Consider the following 21,637-nt stretch of genomic DNA (forward strand, 5'->3'; position numbering starts at 1 on the left):
AGACCTTGTGTAGGAGAGACTGAAAACGTGCCACCTCCTTCTGCTTGCAGGAACCTCCAGATTAGCAATGGCTGCTGAATCTCCCCGCCGCTCGAGCCGATGTACTGGAGGAGTGGTGGTCCGCCCGCAGGCTGTCACGTAAGTGTTTGTGGCATTGTTGACAGACTTCTGTGTGGGCCACTTGGAGTTTTGAGTGAAAGATGCCCCAAGGGATTGTTCCTGTGCTGCAGAGATGTGGGCGCTTTTGAGATCGGCTGAGTGCCTTTTTATGGTTTACTCCATTTTTTGTTATTTTTCAGAACGTATTCGAAACAGCCACATGTAGCAGTTTTGTCTGTTTCCCGGAACAGGACGAAGTCCAGCCTCTGTCAGTGGTTCCATGTGAATTTGCACCGCAGGTCTTGGGAAATGCCAGCATGGCATAGCAGTTAAGAGCTCTAATGTAGAGACTCTGATCTGGAGAAATGGATTTGATTCCCCACTCCTCCACTTGAAGCGTCTGAGTGGCCTTGGGCTAGTCACAGTTCTCTCAGAACTCTCTCAGCCCCACCTACCTCAAAAGATGTCTGTTGAAGAAGGGAAGGCGATTGTAATCCTTTTTGAAACTCCTTTTGGTTGAGAAAAGCAGGGTATAAACCCAAACTCTTCTTCTTCTTCCTCTTCCTCTTCTTCTTCCTCTTCTTCCTCCTCTTCTTCTTCCTCCTCTTCTTCTTTCTTCTTCTTCCTCCTCCTCTTATTTCTTCTTCTTCCTCCTCCTCTTCCTCCTCTTCTTCTTCTTCTTCCTCTTCTTCCTCTTCTTCCTCTTCTTCCTCTTCTTCCTCTTCTTCTGTATGCCCTTTCAAAACCTCTGCAAAAGTATGATCTGAAGTCTGCCCATTGCAAAGTTCATACATTGCAGGCACAGCCATGCATTATGATTTTAATACATTGATATAGCGGCTAAGGCTGGGCTCAGGGCAGTGTGCATATATTTAAAACATGCTGTAAGTCATGATACATAAAACTACTTATTAGCTAATCCATAAAAACTCAGAAGGCAAGCAATTTCGTACACCTATGGAAATCACCCATCCCACCTCAGTCCAATTCCCTACTTGAGCCATCCGAGAGTGGGCAAAATTCAGCTTGGCAAGAGGGGCGACCCAGAAAGCCGTGCCATGTTGGTCGATAGTTGTCAGGAGACCAGTAGATGGAATTGGAATAGACGAGCGGCCTTAACCCAAGGCCTGGTGGAACATCTCTGTCTCACAGGGCCTGCGGAATTGTTGAAGGTTCTGTTGGGCCCTGGTGGCAGCTGACGGAGTTCTAGCAGGCTGTCGCCAGGGCTCAAAAAGACCCTGGCTCTAGCTGAGGCCAACCTAATGTCCTTGAGCACAGGGACCACCCAGCACTTTTTTGTTGGAGGACCGAAGCGCCCTCTGCAGGCGCTATGGGGAGATGCAGTTCTGTAGATATGAGGGTTCATAACTATTCAAGGGCTTAAAGATTACAACCCAAACCTTGAACCTGATTTGGAATACCGCTGGCAATTAGCGCAAACCCTTGTACGTAATCACTGTGTGTTATAGGAGCAGCAGTGGCGTAGGAGGTTAAGAGCTCGTGTATCTAATCTGGAGGAACCGGGTTTGATTCCCAGCTCTGCCGCCTGAGCTGTGGAGGCTTATCTGGGGAGTTCAGATTAGCCTGTGCACTCCCACACACGCCAGCTGGGTGACCTTGGGCTAGTCACAGCTTCTCGGAGCTCTCTCAGCCCCACCCACCTCTCAGGGTGTTTGTTGTGAGGGGGGAAGGGCAAGGAGATTGTAAACTCCTTTGAGTCTCCTACAGGAGAGAAAGGGGAGATATAAATCCAAACTCTTCTTCTTCTTCTTCATATGGGATTTGTCTTAATGCCCACATAATCCTGTGGCTAATGCAAGTTAAATGCCCAATTAATTTATGGGGAAATTCCCCGGGGGGCTTCCTTGGATGGCCACTGGTAGCCATGAGCAAGCAGGTCCAACCCTGTAGCAGCTCTACAGGGGTCACTCCTCCCAGATCTGTCCAGTGCTTCATGGGATGGATGCTGACACCTGTGGGTGGGTGCTAGGCAGGGTCTGTGCTCAATGGCCCCTGCCAAGCTAGCTTGTCGATACTCGATGGATCTCTCAGTCTGGCTTGCTCCTGGGCCATTTTAATATCCTGGCCCAGCCCTGCTCATATGTAAGGTTTTTGTAATGTTCAAAGCAGTTTTTTTTAGTTCTTCTTTTGATCTCTATTAGGAGCAGCAGTGGTGTAGGAGGTTAAGAGCTCGTGTATCTAATCTGGAGGAACTGGGTTTGATTCCCAGCTCTGCCATCTGAGCTGTGGAGGCTTATCTGGGGAATTCAGATTAGCCTGTGCACTCCCACACACGCCAGCTGGGTGACCTTGGGCTAGTCACAGCTTCTCGGAGCTCTCTCAGCCCCACCTACCTCACAGGGTGTTTGTTGTGAGGGGGGAAGGGCAAGGAGATTGAGTCTCCTGCAGGAGAGAAAGGGGGGATATAAATCCAAACTCTTCTTCTTCTATTAAGTTGAAAGCTGAGGAATTGAATTATAGGGGTTTCTTTACCAAAACACACATTTGAGTTTTTCCCCCCTGTTCTTTCTGGGTTTATGTATTTAGTGATATGAGTCATGAAATAGATAGTGTCTGCTTTGCTGTATGATACTGTAACCCTTTTCACAACATAAATCTGGAACCTGATCTTTAGATTCTTATGCACAGTTTTCTAACATTTAAAGTTGACTTCAGAATAGTTCCTAAAGTGTGCATTTGTACTTGAAACTAGGATGTTACAACAGACCTCTTGCCTGTTAAATTTTGAATGTTTACTATGTTCAGCATGTTCCAGAACCTACTGTCTGTTTATGAAAACACAAACCTATGTGGAGTGTTCTGTTCCTGTGAGAAAACCTACGTTTAAGTCCGTGTCAGTCTGCCTTCATCAGTCTTCAGCAATCTGTTTTGAACTTGAAAGCTCAGCCCCCTGCAGTATGATGAACAATGAACGTTAGGCCAGAGAGGAGCAGACTGAGGGAATTAGTTCTCAGTGCCACTGACTGAACTCTTTGGAGAAAAATTATCAGGTTACAAACTGGGGTACACCTCAGAGTACGCGGCTTGTCGCCCAGACCTGGGGCAACTGGAAAAGGTTTGCAAAGGCCTTAGCAGACTAGGTGCTCGGGAGCAACAGCAGCAGAAGGCCATTGCTTTCACATCCTGCAAGTGAGCTCCCAAAGGCACCTGGTGGGCCACTGCGAGTAGCAGAGAGCTGGACTAGATGGACTCTGGTCTGATCCAGCAGGCTCTTTCTTATGTTCTTAAGGCCATTGCTTTCACATCCTGCAAGTGAGCTCCCAAAGGCACCTGGTAGGCCACTGCGAGTAGCAGAGAGCTGGACTAGAGGGACTCTGGTCTGATCCAGCTGGCTTGTTCTTATGTTTATTCTTTGCTACATAGAAGCCGCAAATTGTTCTGCCTTTCCCCCATTATATTCAATGGCTGCCACTCCTGAGAATAGTTTGGTCTTTCATCAGGGAGGGAGGAGCTGTTTACAATTTAGGACATTGGCTGGCCCGAACATCAGCAGCAGAGTCGACATTAGGGCTTAGCATCCGGAAAACGTCAAACTGAAAATCCGATAAAAAACATTTCTGCTTTTTTTTAAAATCTACTCTCAGCTAAGCATAGCCTGAAAAATGCTGATTATTGAAAAGTGTAGCCTGAAAAATGACTTTTTCTGGCATTTTGTTTGGGCCACTTTGGCCTCATTGCCATCAAGAAGCAGGGAGGACCCCTTCTCCCCAGGGGCGTAATGCCCATTAGGCAAAGTGGGCAGCTGCCCAGGGCACCACCTTGTGGGGGCATCAAAATGCAGGGTTCGTTTGGTGGTATTTTTAGTGATTTTCCATTTTTGGCTTGCAGGGGGTGCAGTTTTTAGGCTAGTGCAGGGGTAGGGAACCTGCGGCTCTCCAGATGTTCAGGAACTACAATTCCCATCAGCCTCTGTCAGCATGGCTATTTGTTATTATAAGGCTGAATTGTTCTTGAATTACAGAGGTTCCTGCACCCCTGGGCTAGTGCAGGGAACTCCAAGGGCTCTCCAGATGTTCAGGAACTACAATTCCCATCAGCCTCTGTCAGCCTGCAACCCCCATTGACAGCAGTGCAGAAAACTCAAAGCAGAACAAAGGTTCTTGGGCAAATTTCTGGGATGTTCCTGCAGGGGGTGCATTTTTGGATGTATTAGCACCAAAAGTTCAGGGTATGATCTGGAAACTGTCCTGACGGGACCCCCCCAAGTTTGGTGCAGTTTGGTTTAGGGGGTCCAAAGTTATGGACCCTCAAAGGGAGTGCCCCCATCACCCATTGTTTCCAATGGGAGCTAATAGGAGATGGGGGCTACTCAAAAGGGTAGCCCCATCTCCTTAGCAAAGAATCTTCGGAGCTCTTTGGAGCTCAGCCCCGCCTACCTCACAGGGTGTTTGTTGTGAAGGGGGAAGGAAAAGGAGTTTGTAAGCCCCTTTGAGCCTCCTTGCAGGAGAGAAAGGGGGGGATATAAATCCAACTCTTCTTCTCTTTGCCATGTGAAGATTTTAAGCATGCAGCTCTTAGACTTGTTTCAGATTCTATGCAAAGGGACTCTTGTCTAAATCCAATGCCAATCAGTGGCCTTAGACTGGAATAACTCTGCCTAGAATTGAGCTGCTGCTGCTGTCTTTTTCTGAACACGGCCTCCTCCTTCTGGTGTTCTGCACTATTAGTTGTACTTAAAATCCATTTCAATTCAGTGACAATATTCATAGCCCCTTTCCTGTCCTTTCTCTACTTCAGGGAACAGTCCTACATGGAAAGCGTCGTTACATTTCTACAAGATGTGGTTCCTCAGGTAAGCGCCGACTCTTCGCCAAGCAGACTCGTGTGGTTTGTTTTTCAAATGCATTTGCTGCTCTAGTCCTTTAACAGGGATGCTGTAAGGTTGCTGTTTGACCTTGGAAGATTTATCTGCCAGGGTTGGAGCGCAGCCCAGAATTGGGGAGTAGTTTCAGTATCTGGGTTCATACTTTTGTATCTTCTGTTTCTCTTGCCTGTCTGTGTGAAACTGCCTCACTGTGGTTTTCGGATGGGAACTACAGGTGTGTTTATCTAACTTTGGCGGGAACTGGGAGGGGAGCCCATAAAAGCGGCTGCTTGAACACTGGGAGGCCAGGTCCCACATTTCGTGTGATTGACTTAGGTTGCCAGATCAATAAAGAACTTAAATGTTACTTTTGTCCTGGACATTGCAAGTTCCTTACAGATGCTCGGTGGTGGTGGTGGTGGACGTGGTGGACGTGGTGGTGGTGACGTGGACGTGGTGGTGGTGGTGGTGGTGGACGTGGTGGTGGTGAATGTGGTCGTGGTGGTGTACGTGGTGGTGGGTGGGAATGTGGTCGGTGGTGTACTGCCCGCCGCCCCGCTTCAAGTCAAGAGACTCCCAGAGGTAGCCTGACATCAGGCCCCTGTGTTCTGTAATGTCAATTTTAAATTTGGAATATTTGTAAAACTGGTGATAATAAGACTGGTCCTTCAGCCCTATCCTTCTTTTTGTAACTGTGTTATGGTTTGGTGGTGTGGTACAGTGTGAATTGTGAATGAAACCATTCTGATATCTGTGATTACAACGCAGCTTCATTTTTCAGGCTTACAGTGTCACGCCCCCGACGGAGGAAAAAGAGAAGATAGTGTGGGTCAGATTCGAAAATGCGGATTTGAATGGTACGGCTGTTCTTCTCATCCCTGACCCTATGGCTGTGTTGTTAGCATCATTGTCAGAAGGTCTGAAGTACTGGATTGGGGGGGGGGGGGGGGACAGAAGCAACACTTTTAATATATATTTTGTTGTACGAGAAAAATCATTGCGTTGCTGCCTTTGTATGGGCTGCTTCTTGGTATGGTAGCAACAGAGAAGATAGTTGTACTGCTATGGTAAGCCAGGATGGTGTAGTGGTTAAGAGCAGGTGGATTCTAATCTGGTGAACCGGGTTTGATTCCCCACTCCTCCACCTGAGGGGCCCCCCCACCCCCCCCCCCCCCCCCCCCCCCCCCCCCCCATCCCCCCCCCCCCACGCCCCCCCCCCCCCCCACCACGCCCCCCCCGCCCCCCCCCCGCCTCCTGCATCCCCACCCCCCCCCCCCCCCACCCCCCCCTCCCCCCCTCCATCCATCCACCCACCCACCCCCCCCTCCCCCCACCCACCCCCCCCCCCCCCCCCCCACCCCCCCCCCCACCCCCCCCCCCACCCCCCCCCCCCCCCCCCCCCCCACCCCCCCCCCCCCCCCCACCCCCCCCCCCCCCCCCCCCCCCCCCCCCCCCCCACCCCCCCCCCCCCCCACCCCCCCCCCCCCCCACCCCCCCCCCCCCCCACCCCCCCCCCCCCCCACCCCCCCCCCCCCCCACCCCCCCCCCCCCCCACCCCCCCCCCCCCCCACCCCCCCCCCCCCCCACCCCCCCCCCCCCCCACCCCCCCCCCCCCCCACCCCCCCCCCCCCCCACCCCCCCCCCCCCCCACCCCCCCCCCCCCCCACCCCCCCCCCCCCCCACCCCCCCCCCCCCCCACCCCCCCCCCCCCCCACCCCCCCCCCCCCCCACCCCCCCCCCCCCCCACCCCCCCCCCCCCCCACCCCCCCCCCCCCCCACCCCCCCCCCCCCCCACCCCCCCCCCCCCCCACCCCCCCCCCCCCCCACCCCCCCCCCCCCCCACCCCCCCCCCCCCCCACCCCCCCCCCCCCCCACCCCCCCCCCCCCCCACCCCCCCCCCCCCCCACCCCCCCCCCCCCCCACCCCCCCCCCCCCCCACCCCCCCCCCCCCCCACCCCCCCCCCCCCCCACCCCCCCCCCCCCCCACCCCCCCCCCCCCCCACCCCCCCCCCCCCCCACCCCCCCCCCCCCCCACCCCCCCCCCCCCCCACCCCCCCCCCCCCCCACCCCCCCCCCCCCCCACCCCCCCCCCCCCCCACCCCCCCCCCCCCCCACCCCCCCCCCCCCCCACCCCCCCCCCCCCCCACCCCCCCCCCCCCCCACCCCCCCCCCCCCCCACCCCCCCCCCCCCCCACCCCCCCCCCCCCCCACCCCCCCCCCCCCCCACCCCCCCCCCCCCCCACCCCCCCCCCCCCCCACCCCCCCCCCCCCCCACCCCCCCCCCCCCCCACCCCCCCCCCCCCCCACCCCCCCCCCCCCCCACCCCCCCCCCCCCCCACCCCCCCCCCCCCCCACCCCCCCCCCCCCCCACCCCCCCCCCCCCCCACCCCCCCCCCCCCCCACCCCCCCCCCCCCCCACCCCCCCCCCCCCCCACCCCCCCCCCCCCCCACCCCCCCCCCCCCCCACCCCCCCCCCCCCCCACCCCCCCCCCCCCCCACCCCCCCCCCCCCCCACCCCCCCCCCCCCCCACCCCCCCCCCCCCCCACCCCCCCCCCCCCCCACCCCCCCCCCCCCCCACCCCCCCCCCCCCCCACCCCCCCCCCCCCCCACCCCCCCCCCCCCCCACCCCCCCCCCCCCCCACCCCCCCCCCCCCCCACCCCCCCCCCCCCCCACCCCCCCCCCCCCCCACCCCCCCCCCCCCCCACCCCCCCCCCCCCCCACCCCCCCCCCCCCCCACCCCCCCCCCCCCCCACCCCCCCCCCCCCCCACCCCCCCCCCCCCCCACCCCCCCCCCCCCCCACCCCCCCCCCCCCCCACCCCCCCCCCCCCCCACCCCCCCCCCCCCCCACCCCCCCCCCCCCCCACCCCCCCCCCCCCCCACCCCCCCCCCCCCCCACCCCCCCCCCCCCCCACCCCCCCCCCCCCCCACCCCCCCCCCCCCCCACCCCCCCCCCCCCCCACCCCCCCCCCCCCCCACCCCCCCCCCCCCCCACCCCCCCCCCCCCCCACCCCCCCCCCCCCCCACCCCCCCCCCCCCCCACCCCCCCCCCCCCCCACCCCCCCCCCCCCCCACCCCCCCCCCCCCCCACCCCCCCCCCCCCCCACCCCCCCCCCCCCCCACCCCCCCCCCCCCCCACCCCCCCCCCCCCCCACCCCCCCCCCCCCCCACCCCCCCCCCCCCCCACCCCCCCCCCCCCCCACCCCCCCCCCCCCCCACCCCCCCCCCCCCCCACCCCCCCCCCCCCCCACCCCCCCCCCCCCCCACCCCCCCCCCCCCCCACCCCCCCCCCCCCCCACCCCCCCCCCCCCCCACCCCCCCCCCCCCCCACCCCCCCCCCCCCCCACCCCCCCCCCCCCCCACCCCCCCCCCCCCCCACCCCCCCCCCCCCCCACCCCCCCCCCCCCCCACCCCCCCCCCCCCCCACCCCCCCCCCCCCCCACCCCCCCCCCCCCCCACCCCCCCCCCCCCCCACCCCCCCCCCCCCCCACCCCCCCCCCCCCCCACCCCCCCCCCCCCCCACCCCCCCCCCCCCCCACCCCCCCCCCCCCCCACCCCCCCCCCCCCCCACCCCCCCCCCCCCCCACCCCCCCCCCCCCCCACCCCCCCCCCCCCCCACCCCCCCCCCCCCCCACCCCCCCCCCCCCCCACCCCCCCCCCCCCCCACCCCCCCCCCCCCCCACCCCCCCCCCCCCCCACCCCCCCCCCCCCCCACCCCCCCCCCCCCCCACCCCCCCCCCCCCCCACCCCCCCCCCCCCCCACCCCCCCCCCCCCCCACCCCCCCCCCCCCCCACCCCCCCCCCCCCCCACCCCCCCCCCCCCCCACCCCCCCCCCCCCCCACCCCCCCCCCCCCCCACCCCCCCCCCCCCCCACCCCCCCCCCCCCCCACCCCCCCCCCCCCCCACCCCCCCCCCCCCCCACCCCCCCCCCCCCCCACCCCCCCCCCCCCCCACCCCCCCCCCCCCCCACCCCCCCCCCCCCCCACCCCCCCCCCCCCCCACCCCCCCCCCCCCCCACCCCCCCCCCCCCCCACCCCCCCCCCCCCCCACCCCCCCCCCCCCCCACCCCCCCCCCCCCCCACCCCCCCCCCCCCCCACCCCCCCCCCCCCCCACCCCCCCCCCCCCCCACCCCCCCCCCCCCCCACCCCCCCCCCCCCCCACCCCCCCCCCCCCCCACCCCCCCCCCCCCCCACCCCCCCCCCCCCCCACCCCCCCCCCCCCCCACCCCCCCCCCCCCCCACCCCCCCCCCCCCCCACCCCCCCCCCCCCCCACCCCCCCCCCCCCCCACCCCCCCCCCCCCCCACCCCCCCCCCCCCCCACCCCCCCCCCCCCCCACCCCCCCCCCCCCCCACCCCCCCCCCCCCCCACCCCCCCCCCCCCCCACCCCCCCCCCCCCCCACCCCCCCCCCCCCCCACCCCCCCCCCCCCCCACCCCCCCCCCCCCCCACCCCCCCCCCCCCCCACCCCCCCCCCCCCCCACCCCCCCCCCCCCCCACCCCCCCCCCCCCCCACCCCCCCCCCCCCCCACCCCCCCCCCCCCCCACCCCCCCCCCCCCCCACCCCCCCCCCCCCCCACCCCCCCCCCCCCCCACCCCCCCCCCCCCCCACCCCCCCCCCCCCCCACCCCCCCCCCCCCCCACCCCCCCCCCCCCCCACCCCCCCCCCCCCCCACCCCCCCCCCCCCCCACCCCCCCCCCCCCCCACCCCCCCCCCCCCCCACCCCCCCCCCCCCCCACCCCCCCCCCCCCCCACCCCCCCCCCCCCCCACCCCCCCCCCCCCCCACCCCCCCCCCCCCCCACCCCCCCCCCCCCCCACCCCCCCCCCCCCCCACCCCCCCCCCCCCCCACCCCCCCCCCCCCCCACCCCCCCCCCCCCCCACCCCCCCCCCCCCCCACCCCCCCCCCCCCCCACCCCCCCCCCCCCCCACCCCCCCCCCCCCCCACCCCCCCCCCCCCCCACCCCCCCCCCCCCCCACCCCCCCCCCCCCCCACCCCCCCCCCCCCCCACCCCCCCCCCCCCCCACCCCCCCCCCCCCCCACCCCCCCCCCCCCCCACCCCCCCCCCCCCCCACCCCCCCCCCCCCCCACCCCCCCCCCCCCCCACCCCCCCCCCCCCCCACCCCCCCCCCCCCCCACCCCCCCCCCCCCCCACCCCCCCCCCCCCCCACCCCCCCCCCCCCCCACCCCCCCCCCCCCCCACCCCCCCCCCCCCCCACCCCCCCCCCCCCCCACCCCCCCCCCCCCCCACCCCCCCCCCCCCCCACCCCCCCCCCCCCCCACCCCCCCCCCCCCCCACCCCCCCCCCCCCCCACCCCCCCCCCCCCCCACCCCCCCCCCCCCCCACCCCCCCCCCCCCCCACCCCCCCCCCCCCCCACCCCCCCCCCCCCCCACCCCCCCCCCCCCCCACCCCCCCCCCCCCCCACCCCCCCCCCCCCCCACCCCCCCCCCCCCCCACCCCCCCCCCCCCCCACCCCCCCCCCCCCCCACCCCCCCCCCCCCCCACCCCCCCCCCCCCCCACCCCCCCCCCCCCCCACCCCCCCCCCCCCCCACCCCCCCCCCCCCCCACCCCCCCCCCCCCCCACCCCCCCCCCCCCCCACCCCCCCCCCCCCCCACCCCCCCCCCCCCCCACCCCCCCCCCCCCCCACCCCCCCCCCCCCCCACCCCCCCCCCCCCCCACCCCCCCCCCCCCCCACCCCCCCCCCCCCCCACCCCCCCCCCCCCCCACCCCCCCCCCCCCCCACCCCCCCCCCCCCCCACCCCCCCCCCCCCCCACCCCCCCCCCCCCCCACCCCCCCCCCCCCCCACCCCCCCCCCCCCCCACCCCCCCCCCCCCCCACCCCCCCCCCCCCCCACCCCCCCCCCCCCCCACCCCCCCCCCCCCCCACCCCCCCCCCCCCCCACCCCCCCCCCCCCCCACCCCCCCCCCCCCCCACCCCCCCCCCCCCCCACCCCCCCCCCCCCCCACCCCCCCCCCCCCCCACCCCCCCCCCCCCCCACCCCCCCCCCCCCCCACCCCCCCCCCCCCCCACCCCCCCCCCCCCCCACCCCCCCCCCCCCCCACCCCCCCCCCCCCCCACCCCCCCCCCCCCCCACCCCCCCCCCCCCCCACCCCCCCCCCCCCCCACCCCCCCCCCCCCCCACCCCCCCCCCCCCCCACCCCCCCCCCCCCCCACCCCCCCCCCCCCCCACCCCCCCCCCCCCCCACCCCCCCCCCCCCCCACCCCCCCCCCCCCCCACCCCCCCCCCCCCCCACCCCCCCCCCCCCCCACCCCCCCCCCCCCCCACCCCCCCCCCCCCCCACCCCCCCCCCCCCCCACCCCCCCCCCCCCCCACCCCCCCCCCCCCCCACCCCCCCCCCCCCCCACCCCCCCCCCCCCCCACCCCCCCCCCCCCCCACCCCCCCCCCCCCCCACCCCCCCCCCCCCCCACCCCCCCCCCCCCCCACCCCCCCCCCCCCCCACCCCCCCCCCCCCCCACCCCCCCCCCCCCCCACCCCCCCCCCCCCCCACCCCCCCCCCCCCCCACCCCCCCCCCCCCCCACCCCCCCCCCCCCCCACCCCCCCCCCCCCCCACCCCCCCCCCCCCCCACCCCCCCCCCCCCCCACCCCCCCCCCCCCCCACCCCCCCCCCCCCCCACCCCCCCCCCCCCCCACCCCCCCCCCCCCCCACCCCCCCCCCCCCCCACCCCCCCCCCCCCCCACCCCCCCCCCCCCCCACCCCCCCCCCCCCCCACCCCCCCCCCCCCCCACCCCCCCCCCCCCCCACCCCCCCCCCCCCCCACCCCCCCCCCCCCCCACCCCCCCCCCCCCCCACCCCCCCCCCCCCCCACCCCCCCCCCCCCCCACCCCCCCCCCCCCCCACCCCCCCCCCCCCCCACCCCCCCCCCCCCCCACCCCCCCCCCCCCCCACCCCCCCCCCCCCCCACCCCCCCCCCCCCCCACCCCCCCCCCCCCCCACCCCCCCCCCCCCCCACCCCCCCCCCCCCCCACCCCCCCCCCCCCCCACCCCCCCCCCCCCCCACCCCCCCCCCCCCCCACCCCCCCCCCCCCCCACCCCCCCCCCCCCCCACCCCCCCCCCCCCCCACCCCCCCCCCCCCCCACCCCCCCCCCCCCCCACCCCCCCCCCCCCCCACCCCCCCCCCCCCCCACCCCCCCCCCCCCCCACCCCCCCCCCCCCCCACCCCCCCCCCCCCCCACCCCCCCCCCCCCCCACCCCCCCCCCCCCCCACCCCCCCCCCCCCCCACCCCCCCCCCCCCCCACCCCCCCCCCCCCCCACCCCCCCCCCCCCCCACCCCCCCCCCCCCCCACCCCCCCCCCCCCCCACCCCCCCCCCCCCCCACCCCCCCCCCCCCCCACCCCCCCCCCCCCCCACCCCCCCCCCCCCCCACCCCCCCCCCCCCCCACCCCCCCCCCCCCCCACCCCCCCCCCCCCCCACCCCCCCCCCCCCCCACCCCCCCCCCCCCCCACCCCCCCCCCCCCCCACCCCCCCCCCCCCCCACCCCCCCCCCCCCCCACCCCCCCCCCCCCCCACCCCCCCCCCCCCCCACCCCCCCCCCCCCCCACCCCCCCCCCCCCCCACCCCCCCCCCCCCCCACCCCCCCCCCCCCCCACCCCCCCCCCCCCCCACCCCCCCCCCCCCCCACCCCCCCCCCCCCCCACCCCCCCCCCCCCCCACCCCCCCCCCCCCCCACCCCCCCCCCCCCCCACCCCCCCCCCCCCCCACCCCCCCCCCCCCCCACCCCCCCCCCCCCCCACCCCCCCCCCCCCCCACCCCCCCCCCCCCCCACCCCCCCCCCCCCCCACCCCCCCCCCCCCCCACCCCCCCCCCCCCCCACCCCCCCCCCCCCCCACCCCCCCCCCCCCCCACCCCCCCCCCCCCCCACCCCCCCCCCCCCCCACCCCCCCCCCCCCCCACCCCCCCCCCCCCCCACCCCCCCCCCCCCCCACCCCCCCCCCCCCCCACCCCCCCCCCCCCCCACCCCCCCCCCCCCCCACCCCCCCCCCCCCCCACCCCCCCCCCCCCCCACCCCCCCCCCCCCCCACCCCCCCCCCCCCCCACCCCCCCCCCCCCCCACCCCCCCCCCCCCCCACCCCCCCCCCCCCCCACCCCCCCCCCCCCCCACCCCCCCCCCCCCCCACCCCCCCCCCCCCCCACCCCCCCCCCCCCCCACCCCCCCCCCCCCCCACCCCCCCCCCCCCCCACCCCCCCCCCCCCCCACCCCCCCCCCCCCCCACCCCCCCCCCCCCCCACCCCCCCCCCCCCCCACCCCCCCCCCCCCCCACCCCCCCCCCCCCCCACCCCCCCCCCCCCCCACCCCCCCCCCCCCCCACCCCCCCCCCCCCCCACCCCCCCCCCCCCCCACCCCCCCCCCCCCCCACCCCCCCCCCCCCCCACCCCCCCCCCCCCCCACCCCCCCCCCCCCCCACCCCCCCCCCCCCCCACCCCCCCCCCCCCCCACCCCCCCCCCCCCCCACCCCCCCCCCCCCCCACCCCCCCCCCCCCCCACCCCCCCCCCCCCCCACCCCCCCCCCCCCCCACCCCCCCCCCCCCCCACCCCCCCCCCCCCCCACCCCCCCCCCCCCCCACCCCCCCCCCCCCCCACCCCCCCCCCCCCCCACCCCCCCCCCCCCCCACCCCCCCCCCCCCCCACCCCCCCCCCCCCCCACCCCCCCCCCCCCCCACCCCCCCCCCCCCCCACCCCCCCCCCCCCCCACCCCCCCCCCCCCCCACCCCCCCCCCCCCCCACCCCCCCCCCCCCCCACCCCCCCCCCCCCCCACCCCCCCCCCCCCCCACCCCCCCCCCCCCCCACCCCCCCCCCCCCCCACCCCCCCCCCCCCCCACCCCCCCCCCCCCCCACCCCCCCCCCCCCCCACCCCCCCCCCCCCCCACCCCCCCCCCCCCCCACCCCCCCCCCCCCCCACCCCCCCCCCCCCCCACCCCCCCCCCCCCCCACCCCCCCCCCCCCCCACCCCCCCCCCCCCCCACCCCCCCCCCCCCCCACCCCCCCCCCCCCCCACCCCCCCCCCCCCCCACCCCCCCCCCCCCCCACCCCCCCCCCCCCCCACCCCCCCCCCCCCCCACCCCCCCCCCCCCCCACCCCCCCCCCCCCCCACCCCCCCCCCCCCCCACCCCCCCCCCCCCCCACCCCCCCCCCCCCCCACCCCCCCCCCCCCCCACCCCCCCCCCCCCCCACCCCCCCCCCCCCCCACCCCCCCCCCCCCCCACCCCCCCCCCCCCCCACCCCCCCCCCCCCCCACCCCCCCCCCCCCCCACCCCCCCCCCCCCCCACCCCCCCCCCCCCCCACCCCCCCCCCCCCCCACCCCCCCCCCCCCCCACCCCCCCCCCCCCCCACCCCCCCCCCCCCCCACCCCCCCCCCCCCCCACCCCCCCCCCCCCCCACCCCCCCCCCCCCCCACCCCCCCCCCCCCCCACCCCCCCCCCCCCCCACCCCCCCCCCCCCCCACCCCCCCCCCCCCCCACCCCCCCCCCCCCCCACCCCCCCCCCCCCCCACCCCCCCCCCCCCCCACCCCCCCCCCCCCCCACCCCCCCCCCCCCCCACCCCCCCCCCCCCCCACCCCCCCCCCCCCCCACCCCCCCCCCCCCCCACCCCCCCCCCCCCCCACCCCCCCCCCCCCCCACCCCCCCCCCCCCCCACCCCCCCCCCCCCCCACCCCCCCCCCCCCCCACCCCCCCCCCCCCCCACCCCCCCCCCCCCCCACCCCCCCCCCCCCCCACCCCCCCCCCCCCCCACCCCCCCCCCCCCCCACCCCCCCCCCCCCCCACCCCCCCCCCCCCCCACCCCCCCCCCCCCCCACCCCCCCCCCCCCCCACCCCCCCCCCCCCCCACCCCCCCCCCCCCCCACCCCCCCCCCCCCCCACCCCCCCCCCCCCCCACCCCCCCCCCCCCCCACCCCCCCCCCCCCCCACCCCCCCCCCCCCCCACCCCCCCCCCCCCCCACCCCCCCCCCCCCCCACCCCCCCCCCCCCCCACCCCCCCCCCCCCCCACCCCCCCCCCCCCCCACCCCCCCCCCCCCCCACCCCCCCCCCCCCCCACCCCCCCCCCCCCCCACCCCCCCCCCCCCCCACCCCCCCCCCCCCCCACCCCCCCCCCCCCCCACCCCCCCCCCCCCCCACCCCCCCCCCCCCCCACCCCCCCCCCCCCCCACCCCCCCCCCCCCCCACCCCCCCCCCCCCCCACCCCCCCCCCCCCCCACCCCCCCCCCCCCCCACCCCCCCCCCCCCCCACCCCCCCCCCCCCCCACCCCCCCCCCCCCCCACCCCCCCCCCCCCCCACCCCCCCCCCCCCCCACCCCCCCCCCCCCCCACCCCCCCCCCCCCCCACCCCCCCCCCCCCCCACCCCCCCCCCCCCCCACCCCCCCCCCCCCCCACCCCCCCCCCCCCCCACCCCCCCCCCCCCCCACCCCCCCCCCCCCCCACCCCCCCCCCCCCCCACCCCCCCCCCCCCCCACCCCCCCCCCCCCCCACCCCCCCCCCCCCCCACCCCCCCCCCCCCCCACCCCCCCCCCCCCCCACCCCCCCCCCCCCCCACCCCCCCCCCCCCCCACCCCCCCCCCCCCCCACCCCCCCCCCCCCCCACCCCCCCCCCCCCCCACCCCCCCCCCCCCCCACCCCCCCCCCCCCCCACCCCCCCCCCCCCCCACCCCCCCCCCCCCCCACCCCCCCCCCCCCCCACCCCCCCCCCCCCCCACCCCCCCCCCCCCCCACCCCCCCCCCCCCCCACCCCCCCCCCCCCCCACCCCCCCCCCCCCCCACCCCCCCCCCCCCCCACCCCCCCCCCCCCCCACCCCCCCCCCCCCCCACCCCCCCCCCCCCCCACCCCCCCCCCCCCCCACCCCCCCCCCCCCCCACCCCCCCCCCCCCCCACCCCCCCCCCCCCCCACCCCCCCCCCCCCCCACCCCCCCCCCCCCCCACCCCCCCCCCCCCCCACCCCCCCCCCCCCCCACCCCCCCCCCCCCCCACCCCCCCCCCCCCCCACCCCCCCCCCCCCCCACCCCCCCCCCCCCCCACCCCCCCCCCCCCCCACCCCCCCCCCCCCCCACCCCCCCCCCCCCCCACCCCCCCCCCCCCCCACCCCCCCCCCCCCCCACCCCCCCCCCCCCCCACCCCCCCCCCCCCCCACCCCCCCCCCCCCCCACCCCCCCCCCCCCCCACCCCCCCCCCCCCCCACCCCCCCCCCCCCCCACCCCCCCCCCCCCCCACCCCCCCCCCCCCCCACCCCCCCCCCCCCCCACCCCCCCCCCCCCCCACCCCCCCCCCCCCCCACCCCCCCCCCCCCCCACCCCCCCCCCCCCCCACCCCCCCCCCCCCCCACCCCCCCCCCCCCCCACCCCCCCCCCCCCCCACCCCCCCCCCCCCCCACCCCCCCCCCCCCCCACCCCCCCCCCCCCCCACCCCCCCCCCCCCCCACCCCCCCCCCCCCCCACCCCCCCCCCCCCCCACCCCCCCCCCCCCCCACCCCCCCCCCCCCCCACCCCCCCCCCCCCCCACCCCCCCCCCCCCCCACCCCCCCCCCCCCCCACCCCCCCCCCCCCCCACCCCCCCCCCCCCCCACCCCCCCCCCCCCCCACCCCCCCCCCCCCCCACCCCCCCCCCCCCCCACCCCCCCCCCCCCCCACCCCCCCCCCCCCCCACCCCCCCCCCCCCCCACCCCCCCCCCCCCCCACCCCCCCCCCCCCCCACCCCCCCCCCCCCCCACCCCCCCCCCCCCCCACCCCCCCCCCCCCCCACCCCCCCCCCCCCCCACCCCCCCCCCCCCCCACCCCCCCCCCCCCCCACCCCCCCCCCCCCCCACCCCCCCCCCCCCCCACCCCCCCCCCCCCCCACCCCCCCCCCCCCCCACCCCCCCCCCCCCCCACCCCCCCCCCCCCCCACCCCCCCCCCCCCCCACCCCCCCCCCCCCCCACCCCCCCCCCCCCCCACCCCCCCCCCCCCCCACCCCCCCCCCCCCCCACCCCCCCCCCCCCCCACCCCCCCCCCCCCCCACCCCCCCCCCCCCCCACCCCCCCCCCCCCCCACCCCCCCCCCCCCCCACCCCCCCCCCCCCCCACCCCCCCCCCCCCCCACCCCCCCCCCCCCCCACCCCCCCCCCCCCCCACCCCCCCCCCCCCCCACCCCCCCCCCCCCCCACCCCCCCCCCCCCCCACCCCCCCCCCCCCCCACCCCCCCCCCCCCCCACCCCCCCCCCCCCCCACCCCCCCCCCCCCCCACCCCCCCCCCCCCCCACCCCCCCCCCCCCCCACCCCCCCCCCCCCCCACCCCCCCCCCCCCCCACCCCCCCCCCCCCCCACCCCCCCCCCCCCCCACCCCCCCCCCCCCCCACCCCCCCCCCCCCCCACCCCCCCCCCCCCCCACCCCCCCCCCCCCCCACCCCCCCCCCCCCCCACCCCCCCCCCCCCCCACCCCCCCCCCCCCCCACCCCCCCCCCCCCCCACCCCCCCCCCCCCCCACCCCCCCCCCCCCCCACCCCCCCCCCCCCCCACCCCCCCCCCCCCCCACCCCCCCCCCCCCCCACCCCCCCCCCCCCCCACCCCCCCCCCCCCCCACCCCCCCCCCCCCCCACCCCCCCCCCCCCCCACCCCCCCCCCCCCCCACCCCCCCCCCCCCCCACCCCCCCCCCCCCCCACCCCCCCCCCCCCCCACCCCCCCCCCCCCCCACCCCCCCCCCCCCCCACCCCCCCCCCCCCCCACCCCCCCCCCCCCCCACCCCCCCCCCCCCCCACCCCCCCCCCCCCCCACCCCCCCCCCCCCCCACCCCCCCCCCCCCCCACCCCCCCCCCCCCCCACCCCCCCCCCCCCCCACCCCCCCCCCCCCCCACCCCCCCCCCCCCCCACCCCCCCCCCCCCCCACCCCCCCCCCCCCCCACCCCCCCCCCCCCCCACCCCCCCCCCCCCCCACCCCCCCCCCCCCCCACCCCCCCCCCCCCCCACCCCCCCCCCCCCCCACCCCCCCCCCCCCCCACCCCCCCCCCCCCCCACCCCCCCCCCCCCCCACCCCCCCCCCCCCCCACCCCCCCCCCCCCCCACCCCCCCCCCCCCCCACCCCCCCCCCCCCCCACCCCCCCCCCCCCCCACCCCCCCCCCCCCCCACCCCCCCCCCCCCCCACCCCCCCCCCCCCCCACCCCCCCCCCCCCCCACCCCCCCCCCCCCCCACCCCCCCCCCCCCCCACCCCCCCCCCCCCCCACCCCCCCCCCCCCCCACCCCCCCCCCCCCCCACCCCCCCCCCCCCCCACCCCCCCCCCCCCCCACCCCCCCCCCCCCCCACCCCCCCCCCCCCCCACCCCCCCCCCCCCCCACCCCCCCCCCCCCCCACCCCCCCCCCCCCCCACCCCCCCCCCCCCCCACCCCCCCCCCCCCCCACCCCCCCCCCCCCCCACCCCCCCCCCCCCCCACCCCCCCCCCCCCCCACCCCCCCCCCCCCCCACCCCCCCCCCCCCCCACCCCCCCCCCCCCCCACCCCCCCCCCCCCCCACCCCCCCCCCCCCCCACCCCCCCCCCCCCCCACCCCCCCCCCCCCCCACCCCCCCCCCCCCCCACCCCCCCCCCCCCCCACCCCCCCCCCCCCCCACCCCCCCCCCCCCCCACCCCCCCCCCCCCCCACCCCCCCCCCCCCCCACCCCCCCCCCCCCCCACCCCCCCCCCCCCCCACCCCCCCCCCCCCCCACCCCCCCCCCCCCCCACCCCCCCCCCCCCCCACCCCCCCCCCCCCCCACCCCCCCCCCCCCCCACCCCCCCCCCCCCCCACCCCCCCCCCCCCCCACCCCCCCCCCCCCCCACCCCCCCCCCCCCCCACCCCCCCCCCCCCCCACCCCCCCCCCCCCCCACCCCCCCCCCCCCCCACCCCCCCCCCCCCCCACCCCCCCCCCCCCCCACCCCCCCCCCCCCCCACCCCCCCCCCCCCCCACCCCCCCCCCCCCCCACCCCCCCCCCCCCCCACCCCCCCCCCCCCCCACCCCCCCCCCCCCCCACCCCCCCCCCCCCCCACCCCCCCCCCCCCCCACCCCCCCCCCCCCCCACCCCCCCCCCCCCCCACCCCCCCCCCCCCCCACCCCCCCCCCCCCCCACCCCCCCCCCCCCCCACCCCCCCCCCCCCCCACCCCCCCCCCCCCCCACCCCCCCCCCCCCCCACCCCCCCCCCCCCCCACCCCCCCCCCCCCCCACCCCCCCCCCCCCCCACCCCCCCCCCCCCCCACCCCCCCCCCCCCCCACCCCCCCCCCCCCCCACCCCCCCCCCCCCCCACCCCCCCCCCCCCCCACCCCCCCCCCCCCCCACCCCCCCCCCCCCCCACCCCCCCCCCCCCCCACCCCCCCCCCCCCCCACCCCCCCCCCCCCCCACCCCCCCCCCCCCCCACCCCCCCCCCCCCCCACCCCCCCCCCCCCCCACCCCCCCCCCCCCCCACCCCCCCCCCCCCCCACCCCCCCCCCCCCCCACCCCCCCCCCCCCCCACCCCCCCCCCCCCCCACCCCCCCCCCCCCCCACCCCCCCCCCCCCCCACCCCCCCCCCCCCCCACCCCCCCCCCCCCCCACCCCCCCCCCCCCCCACCCCCCCCCCCCCCCACCCCCCCCCCCCCCCACCCCCCCCCCCCCCCACCCCCCCCCCCCCCCACCCCCCCCCCCCCCCACCCCCCCCCCCCCCCACCCCCCCCCCCCCCCACCCCCCCCCCCCCCCACCCCCCCCCCCCCCCACCCCCCCCCCCCCCCACCCCCCCCCCCCCCCACCCCCCCCCCCCCCCACCCCCCCCCCCCCCCACCCCCCCCCCCCCCCACCCCCCCCCCCCCCCACCCCCCCCCCCCCCCACCCCCCCCCCCCCCCACCCCCCCCCCCCCCCACCCCCCCCCCCCCCCACCCCCCCCCCCCCCCACCCCCCCCCCCCCCCACCCCCCCCCCCCCCCACCCCCCCCCCCCCCCACCCCCCCCCCCCCCCACCCCCCCCCCCCCCCACCCCCCCCCCCCCCCACCCCCCCCCCCCCCCACCCCCCCCCCCCCCCACCCCCCCCCCCCCCCACCCCCCCCCCCCCCCACCCCCCCCCCCCCCCACCCCCCCCCCCCCCCACCCCCCCCCCCCCCCACCCCCCCCCCCCCCCACCCCCCCCCCCCCCCACCCCCCCCCCCCCCCACCCCCCCCCCCCCCCACCCCCCCCCCCCCCCACCCCCCCCCCCCCCCACCCCCCCCCCCCCCCACCCCCCCCCCCCCCCACCCCCCCCCCCCCCCACCCCCCCCCCCCCCCACCCCCCCCCCCCCCCACCCCCCCCCCCCCCCACCCCCCCCCCCCCCCACCCCCCCCCCCCCCCACCCCCCCCCCCCCCCACCCCCCCCCCCCCCCACCCCCCCCCCCCCCCACCCCCCCCCCCCCCCACCCCCCCCCCCCCCCACCCCCCCCCCCCCCCACCCCCCCCCCCCCCCACCCCCCCCCCCCCCCACCCCCCCCCCCCCCCACCCCCCCCCCCCCCCACCCCCCCCCCCCCCCACCCCCCCCCCCCCCCACCCCCCCCCCCCCCCACCCCCCCCCCCCCCCACCCCCCCCCCCCCCCACCCCCCCCCCCCCCCACCCCCCCCCCCCCCCACCCCCCCCCCCCCCCACCCCCCCCCCCCCCCACCCCCCCCCCCCCCCACCCCCCCCCCCCCCCACCCCCCCCCCCCCCCACCCCCCCCCCCCCCCACCCCCCCCCCCCCCCACCCCCCCCCCCCCCCACCCCCCCCCCCCCCCACCCCCCCCCCCCCCCACCCCCCCCCCCCCCCACCCCCCCCCCCCCCCACCCCCCCCCCCCCCCACCCCCCCCCCCCCCCACCCCCCCCCCCCCCCACCCCCCCCCCCCCCAACCCCCCCCCCCCCCCACACCCCCCCCCCCCCCACCCCCCCCCCCCCCCAACCCCCCCCCCCCCCACCCCCCCCCCCCCCCCCAACCCCCCCCCCCCCCCCCCCCCCCCCCCCCCCCACCCCCCCCCCCCCCCCCCCCCCCCCCCCCACACCCCCCCCCCCACCCCCCCCCCCCCCCCACACCCCCACCCCCCCCCCCCCAATCGCCCCCCTCCCCCTCCACCCCCACCCTCCCCCACCCCCCCCCCCCTCCCCCCCTGCCCCCACCCCCCACCCTCCCTCACCCCCCCCTCCCCCAACTCCCCCCCCCCCCCCCACAGCACAAGAGGATTCTGAGATGGAAAAAGAAATTAGAGAGGCCAACAAAAGCAAAAATGTCGTGGTAATGGGCGATTTTAACTATCACCACATAAACTGGAAAAATGTATGTTCAGGTCATAGTAAGGAGAGAACATTCCTGGATATGCTAAATGACTGTGGCTTAGAGCAGATGGTTGTAGAACCAACCAGGGGAAATGTGATCCTAGATCTAATTCTATGTGGGACCCAGGACCTGGTGCGGGAAGTCATTGTTGTTGAGCCGATAGGGAACAGTGACCACAATGCTGTCAGATTCAGTATCTCTGCATGCGAACAAGTGACAACTACTAATGTAGTTACATTTGCCTTCAGAAAGGGAAATTTCTCAAAGATGAGGGGGATAGTGCGCAGGAAGCTGAAAGGGAAAATTAAGAGAGTCAAAAATGTCCAAGGTGCTTGGAGGTTATTTAAAAACACAGTCTTAAAAGCTCAGCTGGAATGTGTTCCGCAGGTTAGGAAAGGCAGCGCCCAGTCCAAAAGAAAGCCACCATGGTTAA

The 21,637-nt window shown here is 79.4% G+C and overlaps 1 protein-coding gene across 1 annotated transcript in view; it reads left to right on the forward strand.

Annotated features, from left to right (window-relative positions):
* The window catches only part of BCAS3 (BCAS3 microtubule associated cell migration factor), a 655,707-nt gene that overhangs the window by 9,018 nt on the left and 625,052 nt on the right, over positions 1–21,637 (forward strand). The window contains exons 2-4 of the mRNA XM_048519361.1: positions 51–138; positions 4,858–4,912; positions 5,706–5,781. Of these exons, the coding sequence (XP_048375318.1) occupies positions 68–138; positions 4,858–4,912; positions 5,706–5,781 (202 nt within the window). The 5' untranslated portion in view covers positions 51–67. The remainder of the gene's footprint in view (positions 1–50; positions 139–4,857; positions 4,913–5,705; positions 5,782–21,637) is intronic.

Source organism: Sphaerodactylus townsendi, linkage group LG16, assembly GCF_021028975.2.
Source record: "Sphaerodactylus townsendi isolate TG3544 linkage group LG16, MPM_Stown_v2.3, whole genome shotgun sequence".
Classification (NCBI taxonomy): Eukaryota; Metazoa; Chordata; class Lepidosauria; order Squamata; family Sphaerodactylidae; genus Sphaerodactylus; species Sphaerodactylus townsendi.